The 25,264-nt window shown below is 44.5% G+C and overlaps 1 protein-coding gene across 4 annotated transcripts in view; it reads left to right on the top strand.

Moving 5' to 3' along the window:
• LOC138663462 (oocyte zinc finger protein XlCOF22-like) overlaps positions 1-24,970 on the top strand; it is a 94,951-nt gene extending 69,981 nt beyond the window's left edge. For 2 of the 4 annotated variants that reach the window (XM_069749676.1, XM_069749675.1), the window contains exons 2-8: positions 3,047-3,171; positions 3,816-3,965; positions 4,095-4,274; positions 4,356-4,479; positions 4,559-4,656; positions 4,855-4,945; positions 19,827-24,970. In XM_069749676.1, coding sequence (XP_069605777.1) covers positions 3,894-3,965; positions 4,095-4,274; positions 4,356-4,479; positions 4,559-4,656; positions 4,855-4,945; positions 19,827-21,121 — 1,860 coding nt within the window. In that variant the 5' untranslated portion in view covers positions 3,047-3,171; positions 3,816-3,893 and the 3' untranslated portion in view covers positions 21,122-24,970. Of the gene's footprint in view, positions 1-527; positions 637-3,046; positions 3,172-3,815; positions 3,966-4,094; positions 4,275-4,355; positions 4,480-4,558; positions 4,657-4,854; positions 4,946-19,826 lie in introns of all 4 variants that reach the window. The other 2 variants (XM_069749673.1, XM_069749674.1) reach the window with 2 other exon arrangements.
• The last annotated feature ends 294 nt before the right edge of the window (positions 24,971-25,264 follow it).

Genomic DNA, 25,264 nt, shown 5'->3' with positions numbered 1-25,264 from the left:
CCTGAAGGAGAGTTTCCGCTCCTTCAGATCCTGGGAACCATGGAAACCCAATGCACTGCATTGGGTTTCGAGTTTTGGCCGACCCCGACCCCGACTCTTTTATAGGATCGGCCGATTTTACTCGACCCGACTTTTGAAAAAGTCGGGTTTCGTGAAACCCGACCCGATCCTATAAAAGTAAAGGTCGCTCAACCCTAGTGATGACCGTTACATTTACCTATTTTAGGTTTGATTTGCATCAAAGTCTTGTGGAGAGAGGAGGTGTATATATAGGTCCTTTAAGAGCACTATGCACTTTATATATTTATCATGGATTAATATGCCTCCTATATACCATCTATAGTTCCTGCCCTTTCGAGACCCGTGGTGTTATTTGCAGTGGATGCTGTCTGCCGTACATGTGCTAGACGTGTCCCTTGTATGTTATGTCTGTTATTATTGCTTTTGATAATGTTATTTAATAAAATTTGTTACATTTTTTAGATTGTTACGTTTGGGTTCTTTGATACTCCGTAATTTCTTTGTAGGATTCACTGCTACATGAACTGTCTGATGTCCTTTAATGTTTCGTGGCTGGATTGCAATGGACTGTACATCATATGGTTTATGCAGTTTAATAAACCAGACTCATGTGAGGTACCGTGCCCGAGTGCTTGAATCTTGTGCCAAGCGAGTGTCCCCTAACACACTCAGGTAGCGTAATCTCACAAGGTGTATACAGCGTACACAGAGGGGTCTGCGACCGAAGCTGGGGGTATACGGCTGTATACAGCGTACACAGAGGAGTCTGTGACCGAAGCTGGAGGTATATGGGTGTATACAGTGTACACAGAGTGGTCTGTGAATGAAGCTGAGGGTATACGGGTGTATACAGCATACACAGAGGGGTCTGTGAATGAAGCTGAGGGTATACGGGTGTATACAGCGTACACAGAGGGGTCTGTGACTGAAGCTGGGGGTATACGGGTGTATACAGCATACACAGAGGGGTCTGCGACCGAAGCTGGGGGTTATACGGCTGTATACAGCGTAAACAGAGGGGTCTTTGACCGAAGCTGGGGGTATACGGGTGTATACAGCATACACAAAGGGGTCTGTGACCGAAGCTGGGGGTGTACGGGTGTATACAGTGTACACAGAAAGGTGTGCAATCGAAGCTGGGGGTATATGGGTGTATACAGCATACACAAAGGGGTCTGTGACCGAAGCTGGGGGTATACGGGTGTATACAGTGTACACAGAAAGGTGTGCAATCGAAGCTGGGGGTATACGGTGTACACAGAGGGGTCTGTGACCGAAGCTGGAGGTATACGGGTGTATACAACGTACAAAGAGGGGTCTGTGACCGAAGCTGAGGGTATACAGGTGTATACAGAGTACACACAGGTGTCTGCGACTGAAGCTGGGGGTAAACGGGTCTATACAGCGTACACAGAGGGGTCTACGACCAAAGCTGGGAGTATACGGGTGTATACAGTGTACATAGAGGGGTCTGCGACTGAAGCTGGCGGTATACGGTGTATACAGCGTACACAGAGCGGTCGATGAGCGAAGCTGGGGGTATACGAGTGTATACAGCGTACACAGAGGGGTCTGTGACCGAAGCTGGGGGTATACGGGTGTATACAGTGTACACAGAGGGGTCTGTGAATGAAGCTGAGGGTATACGGGTGTATACAGCGTACACAGAGGGGTCTGTGACTGAAGCTGGGGGTATACGGGTGTATACAGCATACACAGAGGGGTCTGCGACCGAAGCTGGGGGTTATACGGCTGTATACAGCGTAAACAGAGGGGTCTTTGACCGAAGCTGGGGGTATACGGGTGTATACAGCATACACAAAGGGGTCTGTGACCGAAGCTGGGGGTATACGGGTGTATACAGTGTACACAGAAAGGTGTGCAATCGAAGCTGGGGGTATACGGTGTACACAGAGGGGTCTGTGACCGAAGCTGGAGGTATACGGGTGTATACAACGTACAAAGAGGGGTCTGTGACCGAAGCTGAGGGTATACAGGTGTATACAGAGTACACACAGGTGTCTGCGACTGAAGCTGGGGGTAAACGGGTCTATACAGCGTACACAGAGGGGTCTACGACCAAAGCTGGGAGTATACGGGTGTATACAGTGTACATAGAGGGGTCTGCGACTGAAGCTGGCAGTATACGGTGTATACAGCGTACACAGAGCGGTCGATGAGCGAAGCTGGGGGTATACGAGTGTATACAGCGTACACAGAGGGGTCTGTGACCGAAGCTGGGGGTATACGGGTGTATACAGTGTACACAGAGGGGTCTGTGACTGAAGCTGAGGGTATACGGGTGTATACAGCGTACACAGAGGGGTCTGTGACGGAAGCTGGGGGTATACGGGTGTATACAGCGTACACAGGTGGTCTGTGACCGAAGCTGGGGATATACGGGTGTATGCAGTGTACACAGAGGGGTCTGAGACTGAAACTGGGTGTATACAGTGTACACAGAGGGGTCTGCCACCGAAGCTGGGGGTATACAGTATACACAGAGGGGTCTGTGACCGAAGCTGGGGATATACGGGTGTATGCAGTGTACACAGAGGGGTCAGCCACCGAAGCTGGGGGTATACAGCGTACACAGAGGGGTCTGCGACTGAAGCAGTGGGTATACACCTCATACACACGGCTCCGCTCCATCCACCTCGTACACAGCTCCGCTCCGTACACATCTTACACACGTGGCTCCGCTCTGTACACCTCGTACACACACGGCTCCGCTCTGTACACCTCATACACACACGGCTCTGCTCCGTACACCTCGTACACACACGGCTCTGCTACATCCACACTGTAAACCCCTCCTGACCCCACACATAATCTTCCCCTCATCCAGCACCATGACAACCAGCACAGCAGAGTCCTGCATACACTGAGGCCCCTGATCATGTGACCCCTGACTCCTCCCCTCCTGTGACCTCATCACAGGTCCTGTGCGCACAGAGCAGCCATAGAAATCTCAGGCCTCGGTGGTCTCACCCAACTTCTGCTCTTTCTCATTCTTTTCTTGCAGGAGCCGCAGTGGATTTCATCCTGGATCTGAATAGAGGAGCGATGTTCCTTCAGTCTGATGGTAATTGATGGTGAGATTTGTCCAATGTCCACTTTACCGAGTAAATCCCACCAGGACTGTAGCAGGTAAAGACCCCAATATCCACAGGTGTCCCTTCTAATGGGGGGGAATGTACCAAAGAAAAACCATCATATCCCGAGAAAAATAAACCCTGTACATGGAGACATTGGCCTCATATATCTCCTGTCTTGGTTGTTACCAACAATCTCCTAAAAAAAAGCCTCAAACTTCTGTGTGTGAATCAGAGCTGAGATCTAACGTGATAGAAGATTCCAGTGCGGGGAAGACGGGAAACCTTCATATAGAGGCCGGTGGTGATGGAGTCAGTGACGGACTCTGCCCAAATCTGTTTCTAGAGCCGTAGTAGAAGATGAAGATGTCGTCCTCATCATGAAGTAGTTATTTCTCCTGTCACGTGTAATGAATATCTCCCGCAGTATTGCTAATGCCGATTCCAGTGTCGGTAAATGAGACGAGAATTAGCGTTATGGAAGATGAGTCTATGAGGAACGTATTCAGCTGCCGACTCCGAGGGAGAAACTGCTTGTTGTCTGTGGCCTAAATATATAGGTTTTATTAGTGGATGTAAAGAAGAAAACTAAATACTGTAAAATAATAAATCTCCTCATATGTTTCCCTTATTATCTCCAGTAATTGTATTATTACACAGGATTCTTATGATGTTACATCGGCTCATCTTCTCATTCAGATCTCTACAATATCGGATCCTCTCAGTGAAGATCTTCTATATAAGAGAATTTTCCTGATTTACCCATCAAGGATTGATATGGACAGAGACAAGATGGCGGAGAGGATATTACACCTCACCCTAGAGATCCTCTTCCGGCTTACTGGAGAGGTGAGAGATTCTGATGACGTCACATTACATCATTCTTATCTATGGAAATAACAGATGGACAGAACTGGAGAGGTGAGGACTCTGGAAATGTCTGTAGTGAAATTTATGAATTTGTCTCTCCATAACCAGGATTACACAGTAGTGAAGAAGACCTCTAGTGATCGCTGTCAGGACCCTGTGTCTGAGGGATGGGGAAGACCCCTGAGCCCAATCACAGGGCCTTCACCTCACCCCCTGATACATGAGGACATCAATGACCAGAAGATCCTAGAACTCACCTACAAGATGATTGAGCTGCTGACTGGAGAGGTGACAGTGCTGGGAATGCTGGGACATTATACAGTAACGCTATGAAGGGATCGGGGGAATGACGGTATCATTGTGTGTCAGGTTCCTATAAGATGTCAGGATGTCGCCGTCTATTTCTCCATGGAGGAGTGGGAGTATTTAGAAGGACACAAAGATCTGTACAAGGACGTCATGATGGAGGTTCCCCAGCCCCTCACATCACCAGGTAATAGGACTAAATACACACGGCCTATAATTATCTGTATGTAAAGAATAAATTCAGTCCCTGTATGTGTTTCCTACAGATCTATCCAGTAAGAGGACAACACCAGAGAGATGTCCCCGTCCTCTTCTTCCACAGGACTGTAAACAAGAAGATCCCAATGTTCCTCAGGATCTTCAGGTAGGTGGAGAGAAGGTGTCAGGAGATCTCCCCTATGATGTGTAGATGGCTGTGAAGGTCTTGTGCTCAGTCTTGTTTTATCCACCAGTATTATATGTTTTATACTTGTGTAATGAGAACGGTGGAGATGGCAGGATTAGAGCTGATTATATATGTGACTTCTCCATCTGTCTGTGACTTTTACAATATTTGTTTCAGGGTGAAGATCTGACCCATATTAATACTACAGAGACATATGTGAGGGGTGATGAGCGGTGTAAAGAGGAGATTCCTACATATGACTACCCAGGTGAGTAGTAACCACTAAATGCAGAGAAGTCACAGATTCTTCTCAGTCACCGGCTGTGGCTGCTTTATCGGTGGTGTAGTCCCGCCATATCTCAATCATGTGATCACCATTTCGCCTCTAGACCACAAAATTCTCCTCCACCCAAAACTGATCTAATCACTTTGGGCATTGAAAGCTTTTGTATATAGAGCTTACAACCTGGATAATTCACCTACCCCCTGGGATTAGGAGAAGCTGATCGTTACCTGCCCAGATCTGCAAAGCCAAATGACAGTGTATGTAGAATGTACTGACAAGTTAGAAAATCACTTGAAGAAAAGTATTATGATGGGCCGGTAAGAGAAAGCGGAGGTTAATGATGCTGTTGGATTCCTAGAACCCTGAGATTTTATTGGATGAATCTACCTTCTCTCCCTTCTGTGCTGCTGAATGTGCTCATATGGTCCCTACAAGACCAGGTCCAGTCTTTCTGGCCAAACTTCACTTTTATGATCCACAACATTAAATGTGCAGTGAGGCCAAGTGTGAATTTCTGTACAATAACAGCAGAGTTTCCCTTTATCCTGACTTTTCAATTTCTTTTGAAACCAACTAACTTCAAACAGGGTTGTGATAAACTACATCAAAAACACTACACCTGTGCCATGATAAAGTAGTGTTCAAAATAATAGCAGTGCGTTCACAAAAATGAATTAATCACAAAGTCTTTCTCCTAGTTGTTATTTCCAGCATTGGGGACATTGCACGCTGTTCTCTAGTTTAGAACATGAAGAGAAATGTAGATAATCTTTAACTACTTTAGAGAAAATAACAAATAATGAACATTGTGCCGTTCTAATAAACAGCAGTATCTGCATTTGTCTTTACAGACTCACAATATGTATTTTTTCTGGATTTATCATTCCTGTGGATCACTAACCTAGTATTTAGTTGCTACCTATAGTTTTTTTTTTTTTTAGAACGGCTTCACATCCATGTTGCATAGTCACCAAACTTCTGGCCCCGGTCACCTGTTATTCCAGCCCAGGATGCTCGGACTAGGACTACATCCTACAATTTTTTGACATTTGTTGGCTTTGCCTCAGAAACGGCCTTTTTAATGTCACCACAAGTGTTATATTGGATTCATGCCCGGAGATTCGACTGGCCACTCCGTGATCTCAATTTTGTTGGACTGGAACCAAGATTTTGCTTGTTTACTGGTGTGTTTTAATATATGCAAACTGGTCCATGATCCCTGGAATGTGGTAAATAGGTCCGGCACCATAGTAAGAGAAACATGTTGTGAGATAGCGCTTACCGCATGTGTTGGGGAACACTCGCTTGGCCACGACATTCAGGCACACGGGCACGGTTTTTCAGACAAAACAGTCTATTTGGTTTATTAAAGACTCATAAACCATATCATGAACAGTCCATTACACACTCTGTCAGGACATCACATTAAAGGGAACCTGTCACCCCCGTTTTTTGAGATTGAGCTATAAATACTGTTAAATAGGGCCTGCGCTGTGCGTTACTATAGTGTATGTAGTGTACCCTGATTCCCCATGTATGCTGAGAAATACATTACCAAAGTCGTCGTTTTCGCCTGTCAATCAGGCTGGTCTGGTCAGGTGGGCGTATTCACAGCGCTCTTTTCTTCCCCAGCTTTCCGTTGGTGGCGTAGTGGTGTGCGCATGTCCAGAGTTCCGACTTCCCTGCGCCCACGTGAAGACACAGCGCGCGATCTGCGCTGTAATCCCTTGCATCGGTGGGGGCGGCCATCTTCCTGGGGCCGCGCGTGCGCAGATGGAGTGCTCTGCTGCACGGGGCTTCAGGAAAATGGCCGCGGGATGCCGCGCGTGCGCATTAGAGATCGCGGCGGCCATTTTCCCAAAGCCGAGTTTGCATCTCGGCTTTGGGAAAATGGCCGCCGCGATCTCTAATGCGCACGCGCAGCATCCCGCGGCCATTTTCCTGAAGCCCCGTGCAGCAGAGCACTCCATCTGCGCACGCGCGGCCCCAGGAAGATGGCCGCCCCCACCGATGCAAGGGATTACAGCGCAGATCGCGCGCTGTGTCTTCACGTGGGCGCAGGGAAGTCGGAACTCTGGACATGCGCACACCACTACGCCACCAACTGAAAGCTGGGGAAGAAAAGAGCGCTGTGAACACGCCCACCTGACCAGACCAGCCTGATTGACAGGCGAAAACGGCGACTTTGGTAATGTATTTCTCAGCATACATGGGGAATCAGGGTACACTACATACACTATAGTAACGCACAGCGCAGGCCCTATTTAACAGTATTTATAGCTCAATCTCAAAAAACGGGGTGACAGGTTCCCTTTAAGTTTCACATCATTAAGTCTGCGGCAACTAAACACGCTCATCCTCTTCTGACCAGTTGCGTGGGTTACCACACAGTTCATGGAACATCATAAGCACCAACAGTCTATTGAGGTACCCTACAGGAGCCTCTGCTCCACCTGCTGACTCCTTGTCAGTCCACTCTCCTGGGGAAACTGCCTTACGGGAATCACTAACTTGCCTGGCAGGCACACATCAGTCAGTCCAGACCCATCGAAGGACGGTAGCTTCCCCACACAGGACAGAAGCCGTCACAGACCGTCCAGGACCACGGTCTCTCAAGGTGCTTCCAGGAAGTCTCCACTCTCAGGAGCTTCCAACACAGACCGTCCAGGTCCACAGTCACTCTGTGCTCTTCAGGGATCCAGTCCTACTCCCAGGACCTCCCAATACAAAGGCCTTCCACAGTGCGCAATTCAGGACGTCCGTCCCCACCTGGGACCGTCCAACACACAGGCGTGTAGCCTGTCCAGGTGCTATTCATAACGTTCATCCAACACCCCAGACCACCAGGTCCAAAGCCCCACCATGTGCTATTCAGGGAGATAGCACTCGCAACACACTCTTTCAGGACCATTAGCACAGAATATTCAGATCCATACTCAGAGACCATGTGACCCACGCCCTGGTCACATTCTATACTTGTAACCACTCCCATAGATGTGTGTGTGTTTGTGGCTAGTTTGACCCACCCAGCTCTCAGAACTAGCCCTGCCAGCCTCCCTTCACAATTAAACAAACACAATTACTTGTGGGACTTCAGGTCCCAGAACATCCTTACTTCAGGCTGACCGTGCAGAGTATCTTCCTCTGCGACACACATACCGGCCATTCACAATAATTCCGGACTTTGACTCATCACCACAGCTAAGCCTGCGATTGCCATGCATTCCTATGGCTGCAATACGCCTCCATGCGTATTCTTGGAAGGCCATGCAGCGCCCCCTACCTGTAACAGGGGTCACTGCATCAAAATGTTCATATCATGATGCTTGCACCACCATGCTTCACTGTCTTCAGAGTGTACTGTAACTGAATGCAGAGTTTGGGTTCGTCTGACAAACTGTCTGCAGCCCCTTGGACCCAAAAAGAACAATTTTACTTTCATCAGTCCACAAAATATTTCTCCATTTCTCATTAGGCCAGTTGATGTGTTCTTTGGCAAATTGTATCCGCTGTATTACGTGTCTTCTTGCTAATAGATTGGCGTCACACAGGTGTCTTCTAGCTGTCACAGTCCTCAAAGGAACTTGAGACTGTCTTTGATCATTGGCTGAGCCTTTGCCATTCTGGCTATTCTTCCATCCATTCTAATGGTAGTCTTCCACTTTCTTCCACATCTTTCTGGTTTGGCTTTCCATTTTAAAGCATTGGAGATCATTTTAGCTGAGCAGCCGATCATTGTCTGCACTTCTTTATAAGTTTTACCCTCTCCAATTAACTTTTTAGTCAAAATACTCATTTCTTCTGAATAATGTCTCAAAGGACCCATATTTGTCAGGTTTTCAAGGAGAAATGCATGTACAACATGTCCTGGCCTCGCCCTTAGATAAGGGCCACCTAAACATGCCTAAACATTGGAAAACCCCCACAAATTACCCCATTTTTTAAACTAGACCCTTCAAGGAACTTATCTGGATGTATGGTTAGCACTTTAAACCCCCAGGTGCTTCACATAAATTTATAATGTAGAGCCGTGAAAATAAAAAATCACATGTTTTCCCCAAAAATGATCTTTTAGCAACGATTTTTTTTTTATTTTTACAAGTGCAAAAAGAAAAAATAGACTGCTTTAGTTGTTGTGCAATCTCTCCTGAGGATGTTGATACCCCATATGTTGGGGGAAAACCACTGTCTGGGTGCACGGCAGGGCTCAGAAGGGAAAGAACACCTTTTGAATGCAAAATTCGCTACTTCGTGGTTGAAGAGTCCCTGATGTGCCTAAACATTGGAAAACCCCCACAAGTGAACCCATTTTGGAAACTAGGCCCTTCAAAGAACTTATCTAGCTGTGTGGTGAGCACTTTTAACCCCCAGATGCTTCATAGGCGTTTAGACTGTAGAGCCGTGAAAATAACAAATCAAATTTTTTCCGCAAAATTGATCTTTTAGCAATAGGATAAAATAGACTGAGAGTTGTGCAATTTCTCCAGAGTATGCCGATACTCCATATGTGGAGGAAAACCACTGTTTGGGCACAAAGCAGGGCTCGGAATGGAAGGAGTGACATTTTGGATTGCAGACTTTGATGGAATGGTCTGTGGGCGTCATGTTGTGTTTGCAGAGCCCATTTTGTGACTAAACGGTGGAAATCTCACACAGGTGACCCCATTTTGGAAACTAGACCTCCAAAGGAATTTATTTAGATATGTTTTGAGCACCGTGAACCTCCAAGTTCCTCACCGAAAATTATAACGTTGAGTTGTGAAAAAAAAACAACGCATTTTTCAGTCTATTGTATCCTATTACCCTTGGGAAAAAAAAAAAAAATTGGGGCTTAAAGATCATTTTTGTGGAAAAAATATAGTTACTTACTGATAACGGTATTTCTCTGACCCCATGACGGCACCACAGAGAGAGGGGATCTGCCCCCAGGGACAGGAAACCTACAGATAAAAAGGCGGTGCCTCTCTCCCGCATCAGTTGTTTTACAGAGCACTGAAGGAACTTTCAGATTAATCCTCCCCATGACGGCACCAAGGAGAGAATTGCAGAGATATGCAGATTAGGGTGGGTCCACTGCTTCCAGAACCCTTTTGCCAAAGGTAAGGTCTGAAGAGGAGGCTAGGTCCAGCCGATAGTGGTTAAAGAATGTAGATTGAGAAGACCAAGTGGCGGCTCTACATATCTGTTCTATTGAGGCTCCGGCTCTTACCACCCAGGACGTTGCCACTGATCTTGTCGAGTGAGTCTATATTTTCTCCAGAATGACTGTCCCATGAGGAGTATGAAAGTGTGATAGCGTCTCTTTGCGAGTGTACTTTTGGTTGCCTTCTGCCCCTTTCGTGGTCCCTGAAAGCACACACAGAGAGACCTATCCTTCCTACACTCCCGTGTTGCTGATAGGTATTGGATTATGCACCTCCTGATGTCTAGGGTGTGCAAAGCTTCTTCCTACTATTTTTGGGTTTTGGGACAGAAGGCAGGGAGGGATATCTCCTGAGCCCTGTGAAAATGTGACGCCACTTTTGGGAAGGTAGGCCGGGTCTATTTTAAGGACAACTCTATCCTCTAAAACCTGAGTAAAATGTGGGAATGCCGATAGTGCCTTGATGTCACTGACTCTGCGCGCCGAAGTTAAAGTCACGAGAAGGGAAGTTTTAAGGGAAAAAGTTTTCAGCGGGGCTTCTGATAAAGGTTCAAAAGGAACCTTAGTTAGAGCTGAGAGGACCAAATTCAGGTCCTAGGAAGGGGCACCCTGAGAGAGAATGGGTCTGGATCTACCTGCAGCCTTGATAAATCTAGCTATCCAGCGATTCCCAGCCAGGTCATAATGGTACAGTGCTCCTAGTGCCGCAACCTGAACTTTTAAGGCACTTTTGGCCAATCAGTGTTCCAGGCCTTTCTGTAGAAATTCTAATATGGCCGTGAGTGGAATTTCTCAGCCCCAAGAAGAGCCTGAGATAACCTTTTTTCCAATTTCTACCATATGTTCTGGTAGTTACAGGTTTCATACTCTATAGGAGGGTGGAAATTAAGTTTGGAGAGAACCCCTATTGCTCAAAAGTGACCTCTCAAGTTCCATTCTGTCAAGTGCAAGTTTCTTACTTTGCAGATGGATCACCGGCCCTTGGGGAAGAAGGTCCGGAAGATCCGGAAAGCCCCAAGGGATGTCCAACATGTGTAGTAGATGTTTAGTAGAGGGGTTACAAGGACACTAAATTTCAGGAGGGCAAATTTCCAACTGATGAGAGATGATCTTGGTGCAATTATCTGGGACAATATCCTGAGACATAAAAATACACAAAGAAAATAGGAGATGTTTATTAGCATCCTGGATAGGATCTGTGTACAGTATATACCGTATGGGAATAAACATACTAGAAATAGGAGGAAACCAATATGGCTAAATAGAGCTGTAAGGGGCGCAATAAGTGACAAAAAGAAAATATTTAGAGAATTAAAGGAAGTAGGTAATGATGAGGCATTAAATAAATATAGAAAATTAAATAAATTCTGTAAAAAGCAATTTAAGGCAGCAAAGATTGAGACAGAGAGACTCATTGCCAGAGAGAGTAAAAATAATCCCAAAATATTCTTTAACTACATAAATAGTAAGAAACTAAAAAAGGATAGTGTTGGCCCCCTTAAAAATAGTCTGGGTGAAATGGTGGATGAGGATGAGGAAAAAGCCAATATGCTAAATGACTTTTTTTCATCAGTATTTACACAAGAAAATCCCATGGCAGACAATATGATAATTGATAACAAAAATTCCCCATTAAATGTCACCTGCTTAACCCAGCAGGAAATATGGCGACGTCTAGAAATCACTAAAATTGACAAATCTCCGGGCCCGGATGGGATACACCTCTGAGTACTGCAGGAATTAAGTACAGTCATTGATGGACCATTATTTTTAAGGGGACAAAAACTGAACTCGGAAATTATAGGCCAGTAAGCTTAACCTCTACTGTGTAAAATCCCGGAGGGCATTCTAAGGGATGCTATACTGGAGTATCTGAAGAGGAATAACCTCATGACCCCAATATCAGCATGGGTTTACTAGGGACCGTTCCTGTCAGACTAATGTGATCAGTTTCTAGGAAGAGGTAAGTTCCGGACTGGAGCAAGGGAACCCAGTGGACGTAGTGTATATGGACTTTTCAAAAGCTTTTGATAAGGTGCCACACAAAAGGTTGATACATAAAATGAGAATAATGGGGATAGGGGAAAATTATGTATAAGTGAGTTAAGAGCTGGCTCAGAGATCGGAAACAAAGGGTGGTTATTAATGGAGCACACTCGGACTGGGTTGCGGTTAGCAGTGGGGTACCACAGGGGTCAGTATTGGGCCCTCTTTTTTTTAACATATTTATTAATGACCTTGTAGGAGGCATAAAGAGCAGAATTTCAATATTTGCAGATGACACTAAACTCTGCAGGGTAATCAATACAGAGGAGGATAATTTTATATTACAGGAGGATTTATGTAAACTAGAAGCTTGGGCTGATAAATGGCAAATGAGCTTTAATGGGGATAAATGTAAGGTCATGCACTTGGGCATAAGTAGTAAGATGTATAACTATGTGCTAAATTGTAAAACACTGGGCAAAACCGTCAATGAAAAAGACCTGGGTGGATGACAAACTCACATTTAGTGGCCAGTGTCAGGCAGCTGCTACAAGGGCAAATAAAATAATGGGATGCATTAAAAGAGGCATAGATGCACAGGAGGAGAACATAATTTTACCTTTATACAAGTCACTAGTTCGACCACACTTAGAATACTGTGCACAGTTCTGGTCTCCGGTGTATAAGAAAGACATAGCTGAACTAGAGCGGGTGCAGAGAAGAGCGAGTGTTGTGTATAGCAGGGGTGTCAAATTGCATTCCTCCAGGGCCTCAGACCATGCTTGTTTTCAAGATTTCCTTAGCATTGCACAAGGTGCTGGAATCATTCTGTGCAGGTGATTAAATTATCACCTGTGCAACACAAGGAAATCCTGAAAACATGACCTGTTTGCAGCCCTCGAGGAATGCAGTTTGACACCTCTGGTGTATAGGGTACTATTTATTATTATTAAAAAAAAAACAGAAAAAAAAAGTAGAGAGAAAAAAATGTAGAAGAAACAAGAAAAACATGAAAAGAAAAATCAGATGTAAAAAAATAAGTTTGTATAAAAAAAATTCTGACGTTCACAACACTAAGGCCGGTGTCACACTTGGCGTAAGACAATACGGTCCGTGTATTACGGCCGTAATACGCTGAAAAGTCCCCAAAAAAGTGGTCCGTAGCTCCTCCGTAGGCAGGGTGTGTCAGCATATTTTGCGCATGGCATCCTCCGTATGTAATCCGTATGGCATCCGTACCTCGTGTTTTTCTCGCAGGCTTGCCAAACCAACATACGGCTATACAAGGGATCCATGTGTAAATATATATATATATATATATATATATATATATATATATATATATATATATATACTGTGTGTGTGTGTGTGTGTATATATATATATATATATATATATATATATATATATACCCCGTATATACTCGAGTATATGCCGACCCCCCTAATTTTTGCCGCAGAAAACTGGGAAAGCTTATTGACTCGAGTATAAGCCTAGGGTGGAAATGCAGCATTTACCGGTGAATTTCAAAAATAAAAATAGATCATTATTTCCCCATAGCTGTGCCATATAGTGCTCTGCACCGTTCATTATTTCCCCATAGCTGTGCCCCATATAGTGCTCTGCACCGTTCATTTTGTCCTATAGCTGTGCCCCATACTGTGCTCTGCACCGTTCATTTTGTCCCATAGCTGTGCCCCATACTGTGCTCTGCACCGTTCATTTTGTCCCATAGCTGTGCCCCATACTGTGCTCTGCACCGTTCATTTTGTCCCATAGCTGTGCTCAATACTGTGCTTGGCACCGTTCATTATTGCCCCATATCTGTGCCCCATATACAATGCTCTGCACCGTTCATTTTGTCCCATAGCTGTGCCCCATATATGATCTGCACCGTTCATTTTGTCCTATATCTGTGCCCCATATATGCTCTGCACTGTTCATTTTGTCCCATATCTGTGCCCCATATATGCTCTGCACCGTTCATTTTGTCCTATATCTGTGCCCCATATATGCTCTGCACCGTTCATTTTGTCCTATATCTGTGCCCCATATATGCTCTGCACCATTCATTTTGTCCTATATCTGTGCCCCATATATGCTCTGCACCGTTCATTTTGTCCCATAGCTGTGCCCCATACTGTGCTCTGCACCGTTCATTTTGTCCCATATCTGTGCCCCATATATGCTCTGCACCGTTCATTATTGCCCCATATCTGTGCCCCATATACAATGCTCTGCACCGTTCATTTTGTCCCATAGCTGTGCCCCATACTGTTCTCTGCACTGTTCATTTTGTCCCATAGCTGTGCCCCATATAGTGCTCGGCACCGTTCATTATTGCCCCATATCTGTGCCCCATATATGATCTGCACTGTTCATTTTGTCCCATATCTGTGCCCCATATATGCTCTGCACCGTTCATTTTGTCCCATATCTGTGCCCCATACTGTGCTCTGCACCGTTCATTTTGTCCCATAGCTGTGCCCCATATAGTGCTCTGCACCGTTCATTTTGTCCCATAGCTGTGCCCCATATATGCTCTGCACCGTTCATTTTGTCCCATAGCTGTGCCCCATACAGTGCTCTGCACCGTTCATTTTGTCCCATATCTGTGCCCCATATACAATGCTCTGCACCGTTCATTTTGTCCCATATCTGTGCCCCATACTGTGCTCTGCACCGTTCATTTTGTCCCATATCTGTGCCCCATATAGTGCTCTGCACTGTTCATTTTGTCCCATAGCTGTGCCCCATATAGTGCTCTGCACCGTTCATTTTGTCCCATAGCTGTGCCCCATACTGTGCTCGGCACCGTTCATTATTGCCCCATATCTGTGCCCCATATATGCTCTGCACCGTTCATTTTGTCCCATATCTGTGCCCCATACTGTGCTCTGCACCGTTCATTTTGTCCCATATCTGTGCCCCATATAGTGCTCTGCACTGTTCATTTTGTCCCATAGCTGTGCCCCATACTGTGCTCTGCACCGTTCATTATTGCCCCATATCTGTGCCCCATATATGCTCTGCACCGTTCATGTTGTCCCATAGCTGTGCCCCATACTGTGCTCGGCACCGTTCATTATTGCCCCATATCTGTGCCCCATATATGCTCTGCACCGTTCATTTTGTCCCATATCTGTGCCCCATACTGTGCTCTGCACTGTTCATTTTGTCCCATAGCTGTGCCCCATATAGTGCTCTGCACCGTTCATTTTGTCCCATAGCTGTGCCCCATATATGCTCTGCACCATTCATTTTGTCCCATAGCTGTGCCCCATATACAGTGCTCTGCACCGTTCATTTTGTCCCATATCTGTGCCCCATATACAATGCTCTGCACCGTTCATTTTGTCCCATATACAATGCTCTGCACCGTTCATTTTGTCCCATAGATGCTCCACATAAATCTGTGCCGCCGCTGCTGCTGCTGCAATAAAAAAAAAAAAACACATACTCACCTCTCTTGCTTGCAGCTCCCGGCGTTTCGTCCCAGCGTCTCTGCACTGACTGATCAGGCAGAGGGCGCCGCGCACACTATATGCGTCATCGCGCCCTCTGACCTGAACAGTCAGAGCGCAGAGATGTCGGGAAGATGGAGCGGCGGCTGGAACGCGGACAGGTGAATATAAAATACTTACCTAGTCCCAGCGATCCTGATGCTCCCTCTGCCTGTCACAGCTGTCTTCGGTGCCGCAGCTTCTTTCTCTATCAGCGGTCACCGTTACCGCTGATTAGAGAAATGAATATGTGGCTCTACCCCTATGGGAGGTGGAGCCGCCTATTCATTTCTCTAATGAGCGGTCCCACGTGACCGCTGAAGAGGGGAAGAAGCTGCAGCACAGAAGACCGTGGGACGGCAGGGACAGCACCAGGATCGCTGGGACTAGGTAAGTATGCCTCAGCGCCCTCTCCCCCTCACCCGCTGACCCTGCCACCCACCTTGACTCGAGTATAAGCCGAGAGTGGCACTTTCAGTCCAAAAATTTGGGCTGAAAATCTCGGCTTATACTCTAGTATATACGGTATATATGTCATTAGACACATATATGTATATATATTATTACTTCATACAGCGCTAGATAGCTTTAAAGCCGGTAATTCAATTACCGGCTTTTGCTATCTCCTTCCCAAACCCGACATGATTTGTGACATGGTTTACATACAGTAAACCATGTCATATCCCCATTTTTTTGCATAATCCACACTACTAATGTTAGTAGTTAGAACGGCCAAATTTTGCACATACAATCTACTAAATTAAAGGGTTAAATGGCGGAAAAAATTGGTGTGGGCTCCCGCGCAATTTTCTCCGCCAGAGTAGTAAAGCCAGTGACTGAGGGCAGATATTAATAGCTTGGACAGGGTCCATGGTTATTGCCCCCCCCTGGCTAAAAACACCTGCCCCCAGCCACCCCAGGAAAGGCACATCTGGAAGATGCGCCTATTCCGACACTTGGCCACTCTCTTCCCATTCCCGTGTAGCGGTGGGATATGGGGTAATGAAGGGTTAATGCCACCTTGCTATTGTAAGGTGACATTAAGCCAAATTAATAATGGGGAGGCGTCAGTTATGACACCTATTCATTATTAATCCAATACTAGTAAAGGGTTATAAAATACACAAACATATTATTAAAAAGTATTTTAATGAAATAAACACAAAGGTTGTTGTAATAATTTATTCAACGCCCAATCCAGTTACTGAAGACCCTCGTTCTGTTACAAAAAAAAAAAAAAAAACAACAATATCCTTACCTTCCGAAGATCTGTAATGTCCAACGATGTAAATCCATCTGAAGGGGTTAAAATATTTTGCAGCCACGAGCTTTGCTAATGCAACGTTTTTCATGGCTGCAAAACCCCGGAGAATGAAGGTAAAGTAGGTCAATGACCTATATTTACCTTCATTTGCGGTGAGGCGCCCTCTGCTGGTTGTCCTCATATGAACTCGAGCCTGGGAGCTTTCTAGGAATGTTCCCACGATCTAGGAACAACCAGCAGAGGGCGCCTCACCGCAAATGAAGGTAAATATAGGTCATTGACCTACTTTACCTTCATTCTCCGGGGTTTTGCAGCAAGGAGCATCGCTGCATTAGCAAAACTCCTGGCTGCAAAATATTTTAACCCCTTCAGATGGATTTACATCGTTGGACGTTACAGATCTTCGGAAGGTATGTATATTGTTGGTTTTTTTTTTGTTACAGAGCGAGGGTCTTCAGTGAGTGGATTGAGCGAAGAATAAATTATTACAACAGCCTTTGTGATTTTTTTTCATTAAAATAATTTTTAATAATGTGTTTGTGTTTATTTTTTAACCCTTTACTAGTATTGGATTAATAATGGATAGGTGTCATAATTGACGCCTCTCCATTATTAATTTGGCTTAATGTCACCTTACAATAGCAAGGTGGCATTAACCCTTCATTACCCCATATCCCACCGCTACACGGGAATGGGAAGAGAGTGGCCAAGTCCTTGATGGTGAACCTACAGGATCATACCTAAGGATCGTCGTGGGATGCCAGACCAAACCAGGCAGCTGGGGTTCCCTGCCTAGGCTGGTGCGGCATCCTGAGGCGCCACCGCTGGGGTCAGTGGGCCTTTAGGATGTGTGGGGAGAGGCGGCAGAGAAGAGGATTGCCACATGTGCTTCTCTCGGAATTTTCTCCAGAGAACGCCGACGCTGAGCCAGGAGCTGAAACCCTCCTGGGTGGGGATCCCTCAGCCACAGAGACCAGCGAGCGGACGAATCTCCTGGGTAGAGCCGCTTCCTCCCGCAGCGGAGGCTCTCTGCTGCGACGCCGGCTGGCAAGCCACCGCTACTTCCATTGCCAGGCCCGGCCAGACCGATCCAGGCAACGGGGGTTCCCTGCCTCGGCTGGCGCAGTATCCTGAGGCGCCACCGCTGGGGTCAGTGGGCCTATAGGGTGTGCGGGGAGAGGCAGCAGAGAAGAGGATGCACGGTGGAGAAGGCTGTCGCACTTCCGCTGACATCAGAGCAGGATGCCGGGGCATAAGGTCGCCTTGCGTTCCACAGTAGAATGCGAAAGTGTGGAACGAGGAAGGCAACAGGCTGGTTTCCTGGATCTCATGGGGCACAGGAGAGAAAATCATTGGCAGCAATGCAGCATTCCTGATGGGACGCCACTTCCCTTCATGATGGGCTCTCGGCGTTACCAGCTCCCCCTGTTTTTCTAGCAGGTATGGAGCCAGCACAGGTGATGGAATGTTCTGTTTGATGGTCTAGGCCTCTGGGCTGATGCTAGTCTCATGCCTTTGTGCCAAAGTTGTGCCTAGAGCCTCATGTGCCAAGGTATGTTTTCATATATACACAGCTAGGCCTTGGACCTCTAGGCTATAATAAGGCCATATGTCTGGGTTACATCTCATGATTTGACTTCAGTTAGTTGAATGTCTTGTCTTCACAGAGCCTTATGATTGGGCTTCAGGAATTGACCAGCCAATCACAGTAATTGCCGATGCGGGGGGAGGGGGGCAGGGATGGTCTACTGTCAGGGACAGCAGCAAACTTAACCCAGTCACCGCGCGATGCAGCGTGGAGACCAGAAATAGTGGCACAGTACTAGTACTGCTCTCGGCACGAATGCACCTCCCGCAGATTAGTACTAGTATGGTGCATATCACAAATGGGTTAATCTGATTATTCATATTGGACTGCTATTATTTTGAACACTACTGTATATCTCTAAGCTGTGCATGGATGATTAATATAAATTTACAGGAGATGTGTTGGCATGGCTCGAGTCCTGGTTTCATGTATTCACTCCACGTCATAAATTCTATTATCTTTTTAATCCTAAGGAATTCAGATAACTGCACAATCGCCTTTGAAATGAGGAATTGGGGAAGATTTTCATTTTGGATGATTTGTGGTGGAATTTGGTTTGGATGTGCCAGTCAGTCTTTTGATAATAGTATACTTGGGCTCTCTGACTGAGCGCTCCACCCCTCAGCCTCAGGAATTTTTCATTACATCAGGATCCTACCTTCCCATATAAATGTAGACTTTAGCCCAAGAGAGGATTCGCACAGGCAGGTTCCCAGCAATGAGAATCGCCTTAACTTGGATGCTGGGTACACATAAATTGACAATTTATGCGCTCAGTATTCTCAATTTTTCTAATTTTCTACAGCAGTAATGCAATTCAAATTTCATATATTTCATGTTTCCATGCTATAGTGCTACAGAGCGCTACTTTGTTTGTTTGTTGTGTATGGAGATGGCTACTGTTAGGCTGAGGTCACATTGCGTTTTGGTCAGAGCGCTAACGGACAGCGTTGCACGGCGAAATTAACGCCATGCAACGCGTCCGTTAGCGCTCCCATTGCCCGCAATGTACCAGCGCATTGCTAGCGCGTGTCATTTTCGGCACAAGCTAGCGACGCGCCGGTCTTTTGTAGCGCGCCTCGGACGCTGCTTGCAGCGTCCGCGGCGCGCCCGAGGTCCGTTCCCCGCTCTCGCAGATCGGGGATCTGCGAGAGCGAGGACGTTAACGCGACCCTTTAAAAACATTGCGTTAGCGCAATCCGCTAGCGCTAAACGGATTGCACTAACGCAATGTGACCCTAGCCTTAGTAAGCACCTGTTTTCTGTTTGGATGTGCCAGTCTTTTGATATTGTCATTTTTACAGACAGTTTAAGTAAAAATGTTCAAAAATATAAATTTAAAGGATATTTTATTAAAAAATATTTGGTTTTACTTTTAGAAGATGACTGTACCAGGAGATCAGAGGGACAGCTGACATCTTCAATTTTTAATTCAGATGACCTTGAGATCCCACAGGATACTATTGAAGTGAATGCCATTACTCCATATATACCATCATCTCTTCATAGCAAAGATCTGTCATCTGATTCATTGAAACAGGTCCAGTCTTCTGATTCATTACCAACTACTGAGGAAAATCAAAGTCACAAAATAAGCATAAAAAAAATAACTTCTCGTAAAGCAATGAAACCATTTTCACATTCAGAATATGGCAATAGTTTTCCCCTTGAAAAGTATTTTCTTGAACATCAAACAATTCAGATATCAGAAAATCGATTTTCTTGTTCCAAGTGTAGAAAATGTTTTAACCAGAAATCATATTTTGCTAAGCACCAGAAAACTCACACAGGGGAGAAGCCTTTTTCATGTTCAGAATGTGGGAAATGTTTTAACCAGAAACAGCATTTTGATTACCACCAGAGAACCCACACAGGGGAGAAGCCTTTTTCATGTTCAGAATGTGGGAAATGTTTTTACCAGAAACCAGATTATGTTAAGCACCAGAGAATTCATACAGGGGAGAAGCCTTTTTCCTGTTCAGAATGTGGAAAATGTTTTAACCAGAAAGCACATCTTGTTTGTCACCAGAAAACTCACACAGGGGAAAAGCCTTTTTCATGTTCAGAATGTGGGAAATGTTTTACAGAGAAATCAACTCTTACTACACATCAGAGAACTCACACTGGGGAGAAGCCCTTTTCATGTTTAGAATGTGGGAAATGTTTTATAAAGAAATCAATGCTTGTCAGCCATCAAAGAACTCACACAGGGGAGAAGCCTTTTTCATGCTCACAATGTGGAAAATGTTTTACAGAAAAATCGACGCTTGTTAAACATCAGAGAATTCACACAGGGGAGAAGCCTTTTTCATGTTCAGAATGTGGGAAATGTTTTACAGAGAAATCAACTCTTACTACACATCAGAGAACTCACACTGGGGAGAAGCCCTTTTCATGTTTAGAATGTGGGAAATGTTTTATAAAGAAATCAATGCTTGTCAGCCATCAAAGAACTCACACAGGGGAGAAGCCTTTTTCATGTTCACAATGTGGGAAATGTTTTAACAGTAAACAGGATCTCGATAGACACCAGAGAACCCACACAGGGAATAAGCAATTTTCATGTTCAGAATGTGGGAAATATTTTATCCAGAAACGGGGTCTTAATATCCATCAGAGAACCCACACGGGGAGAAACCTTTTTCGTGTTCAGAATGTGGAAAATGTTTTATGAAGAAATCATCTCTACTTTGTTACCAAGACACACTTAGGTAGGAGAAAAAAGGATCATCCCTGCGCTGCCGCAAGAATTGCAAAAATTGTAGAGGTTTTAACGTGGTTTATTCACATCCTGATTGTTACCAGGGCAGTCACACACGGTAGAAGCCTTTTTAATATTTATAATGTGTGAAATATTTTATTTGGAAATTAACTCCTAAAAAACATCAAAGAAGTCACACAGGGGAGAAGACTTTTTCATGTCCAGAATGTTGGAAATGTTTTAACTGAAAATTGAATCTTCTTAAACTGGTTGTCCTCTACTAGGAGAACCCTTTGTTATTCCCCATGTTTGGTCTTGTTAAAATAAAAACACTCCTACATCGCCCCCGTGCTGGTACCGTTGCAGCGGTGTCAGGACTCTCATTCCCAGGGTTCACATGAGGTTGTTACATCACCCTAGCCTTGTGCCCAATCGGTGCTGACTTCACTGTCCCTGCCTTCAGACATATTGAACATCAACAGGAAGCCAGGGCTGTGGCATCAGCGCTGATTGTGTGCAAGGCTCACATGACATAAGAACCTCACGTAAACCCCGGGAGCAGCTCTGGAACATCGCTGGTATATGAGGTTTGCATAATTCTTTCTATATCAATAGGACCAAATGTGAGCAATGAGAAGGGGTTGTACAAGTAGTGGAAAACCCCTTTAAACATCAAAAATAACACACAGAGAAGCCATTATCATACCTAGAGTGTGAAAAATTACTGGAAAATCCTATTTTGTTGACCATCAAAAATAACTCAGATGGGGAGAACCTACAGTTAGGGCCAGAAATATTTGGACAGTGACACAATTTTCGCGAGTTGGGCTCTGCATGCCACCACATTGGATTTGAAATGAAACCTCTACAACAGAATTCAAGTGCAGATTGTAACGTTTAATTTGAAGGGTTGAACAAAAATATCTGATAGAAAATGTAGGAATTGTACACATTTCTTTACAAACACTCCACATTTTAGGAGGTCAAAAGTAATTGGACAAATAAACATAACCCAAACAAAATATTTTTATTTTCAATATTTTGTTGCAAATCCTTTGGAGGCAATCACTGCCTTAAGTCTGGAACCCATGGACATCACCAAACGCTGGGTTTCCTCCTTCTTAATGCTTTGCCAGGCCTTTACAGCCGCAGCCTTCAGGTCTTGCTTGTTTGTGGGTCTTTCCGTCTTAAGTCTGGATTTGAGCAAGTGAAATGCATGCTCAATTGGGTTTAGATCTGGAGATTGACTTGGCCATTGCAGAATGTTCCACTTTTTGGCACTCATGAACTCCTGGGTAGCTTTGGATGTATGCTTGGGGTCATTGTCCATCTGTACTATGAAGCGCCGTCCAATCAACTTTGCAGCATTTGGCTGAATCTGGGCTGAAAGTATATCCCGGTACACTTCAGAATTCATCCGGCTACTCTTGTCTGCTCTTATGTCATCAATAAACACAAGTAACCCAGTGCCATTGAAAGCCATGCATGCCCATGCCATCACGTTGCCTCCACCATGTTTTACAGAGGATGTGGTGTGCCTTGGATCATGTGCCGTTCCCTTTCTTCTCCAAACTTTTTTCTTCCCATCATTCTGGTACAGGTTGATCTTTGTCTCATCTGTCCATAGAATACTTTTCCAGAACTGAGCTGGCTTCTTGAGGTGTTTTTCTGCAAATTTAACTCTGGCCTGTCTATTTTTGGTATTGATGAATGGTTTGCATCTAGATGTGAACCCTTTGTATTTACTGTCATGGAGTCTTCTCTTTACTGTTGACTTAGAGACAGATACACCTACTTCACTGAGAGTGTTCTGGACTTCAGTTGATGTTGTGAACGGGTTCTTCTTCACCAAATTAAGTATGCGGCGATCATCCACCACTGTTGTCATCCGTGGACACCCAGGCCTTTTTGAGTTCCCAAGCTCACCAGTCAATTCCTTTTTTCTCAGAATGTACCCAACTGTTGATTTTGCTACTCCAAGCATGTCTGCTATCTCTCTGATGGATTTTTTCTTTTTTTTCAGCCTCAGGATGTTCTGCTTCACCTCAATTGAGATTTCCTTTGACCGCATGTTGTCTGCTCACAGCAACAGCTTCCAAATGCAAAACCACACACCTGGAATCCACCCCTGACCTTTTAACTACTTCATTGATTACAGGTTAACGAGGGAGACGCCTTCAGAGTTAATTGCAGCCCTTAGAGTCCATCGTCCAATTACTTTTGGTCCCTTGAAAAAGAGGACGCTATGCATTACAGAGCTATGATTCCTAAACCCTTTCTCCGATTTGGATGTGGAAACTATCATATTGCAGCTGGGAGTGTGCACTTTCAGCCCATATTATATATATAATTGTATTTCTGAACATGTTTTTGTAAACAGCTAAAATAACAAAACTTGTGTCACTGTCCAAATATTTCTGGCCCTAACTGTATATACAATGGGGAAAATAAGTATTTGATACACTGACAATTTTGCAATTTTTCCCACCTACAAAGAATGGAGAGGTCTGTAATTCTTATCATAGGTACGCTTCAACTGTGAGAGACAGAATCTAAAACTAAAAAAAAACAGAAAATCACATTGTATAATTTTTAAATACTTATTTTATGCAATAAAATGCAACTAACTACTTCATCACCTACCAACCAGCAAGAACTCTGGCTCTTACAGACCTCTTAGTTTTTCTTTAAGAAGCTCTCCTACTCTGCACTTATTACCTGTATTAATTGCACCTGTTAGAACTCGTTGCCTGGATAAAAGACACCTGTCCACACACTCAACCAATCCACACTCTTTCGTTTGTATGGGAAAAAAACCTTGTCCCATAAGCAGGCTATTGAGGTGTTCAAAACAGTTAGGGGGCATGAGTCTCGTGGATCTGCAGGACTATTACGTAGCCTCTCAGTTAGATCAAATTATCTTGGTATAGGGGAGATGGGTCCTGCCGCTGGACACAGATTGAATCACATTTCATACATTTCAAAAGTATGAAGGCCCTTTTTTGCTCCTCCCTAATTGCCACCAGAAGATCCTACACTGCCCTAACCCCTACAATTTATTTAATCTCTAATTGGGATTTATTTCACAAGAAATGTTCCTCTTCCTCCACTCACCCTCTTTTGCATAGCACAGATTGAGATTCTGGAAGAATTAATCCCCGATTTAGACGTCTATATGTGGAAATCTCTTGGAATGTCATTGCTAAACACCCTCTCATCAGGCTCATCTCTGATGTCTTTTCTCTTTTTCAGACTCGGGTTGCAATCGGCGAATTCGATAGTTATTTGCGTATAAGGAACTTCTTACAAAAGGTGCCTTTTGTACTAATCAAAGTTAGCTTTGAGATGTTACACATATTATAGTACAACATCATCCCAAAAAGAGAGGGTGTTTACTGGCCATTCATTACTGGAAGTAAAAATGATTATTACCAGATTGTGGGAAAAACTAACTCCACGATTCGAAGATGTAATTTTCTCTATTAATAAACCTGTTCAAATGAAAATATGATTTCTTACAAGAACAATCGAGTTCAAGCCTTCTTATTAGACTGGAAGCTCTGGCTTCAACATTCAAAGAATACAACTCGGGTGTACTCCAGATTTCCCTGAATACAGGAATCTCTGAGGGTCTGTTCCTATTCTACCTACTCTGTCTAATTTTATAACACTGATATTTTATTGTTAACATGTGACATCTCAAGTATATTTGTTTTCTTCCTGTTTAATGTGTGATAAGATGTTTTTGGTATTCAGTGTTTATTCACACACTGTAGTTTATTTGTAAAAATCTTAATAAAAAGTTATTGCTTAACCCCTTTACCCCGTGGTTTGCACATTAATGATGAGGCCAATTTTTACAATTCTGACCACTGTCTCTTTATGAGGTAATAACTCTGGAACGCTTCAATGGATCCCAGTGATTCTGAGAATGTTTTTTCATAACATATTGTACTTCATGGAAGTGGTGCAATTTCTTTGATTTGCTTATTTTTGTTAAAAACCCCGTAAATTTGGCGAAAATTTTGAAAATCTTGCAATTTTCCAACTTTGAATTTTCATGCCCTTAAATCACAAAGATACAGTATGTCACACAAAATACTTAATAAGTAACAT

The sequence above is a fragment of the Ranitomeya imitator genome, chromosome 2 (genome assembly GCF_032444005.1).
Source record: "Ranitomeya imitator isolate aRanImi1 chromosome 2, aRanImi1.pri, whole genome shotgun sequence".
NCBI lineage: Eukaryota > Metazoa > Chordata > Amphibia > Anura > Dendrobatidae > Ranitomeya > Ranitomeya imitator.
Note: the sequence above shows the minus strand (reverse complement) of the source record. Positions and strands in the feature narration are given on the sequence as shown.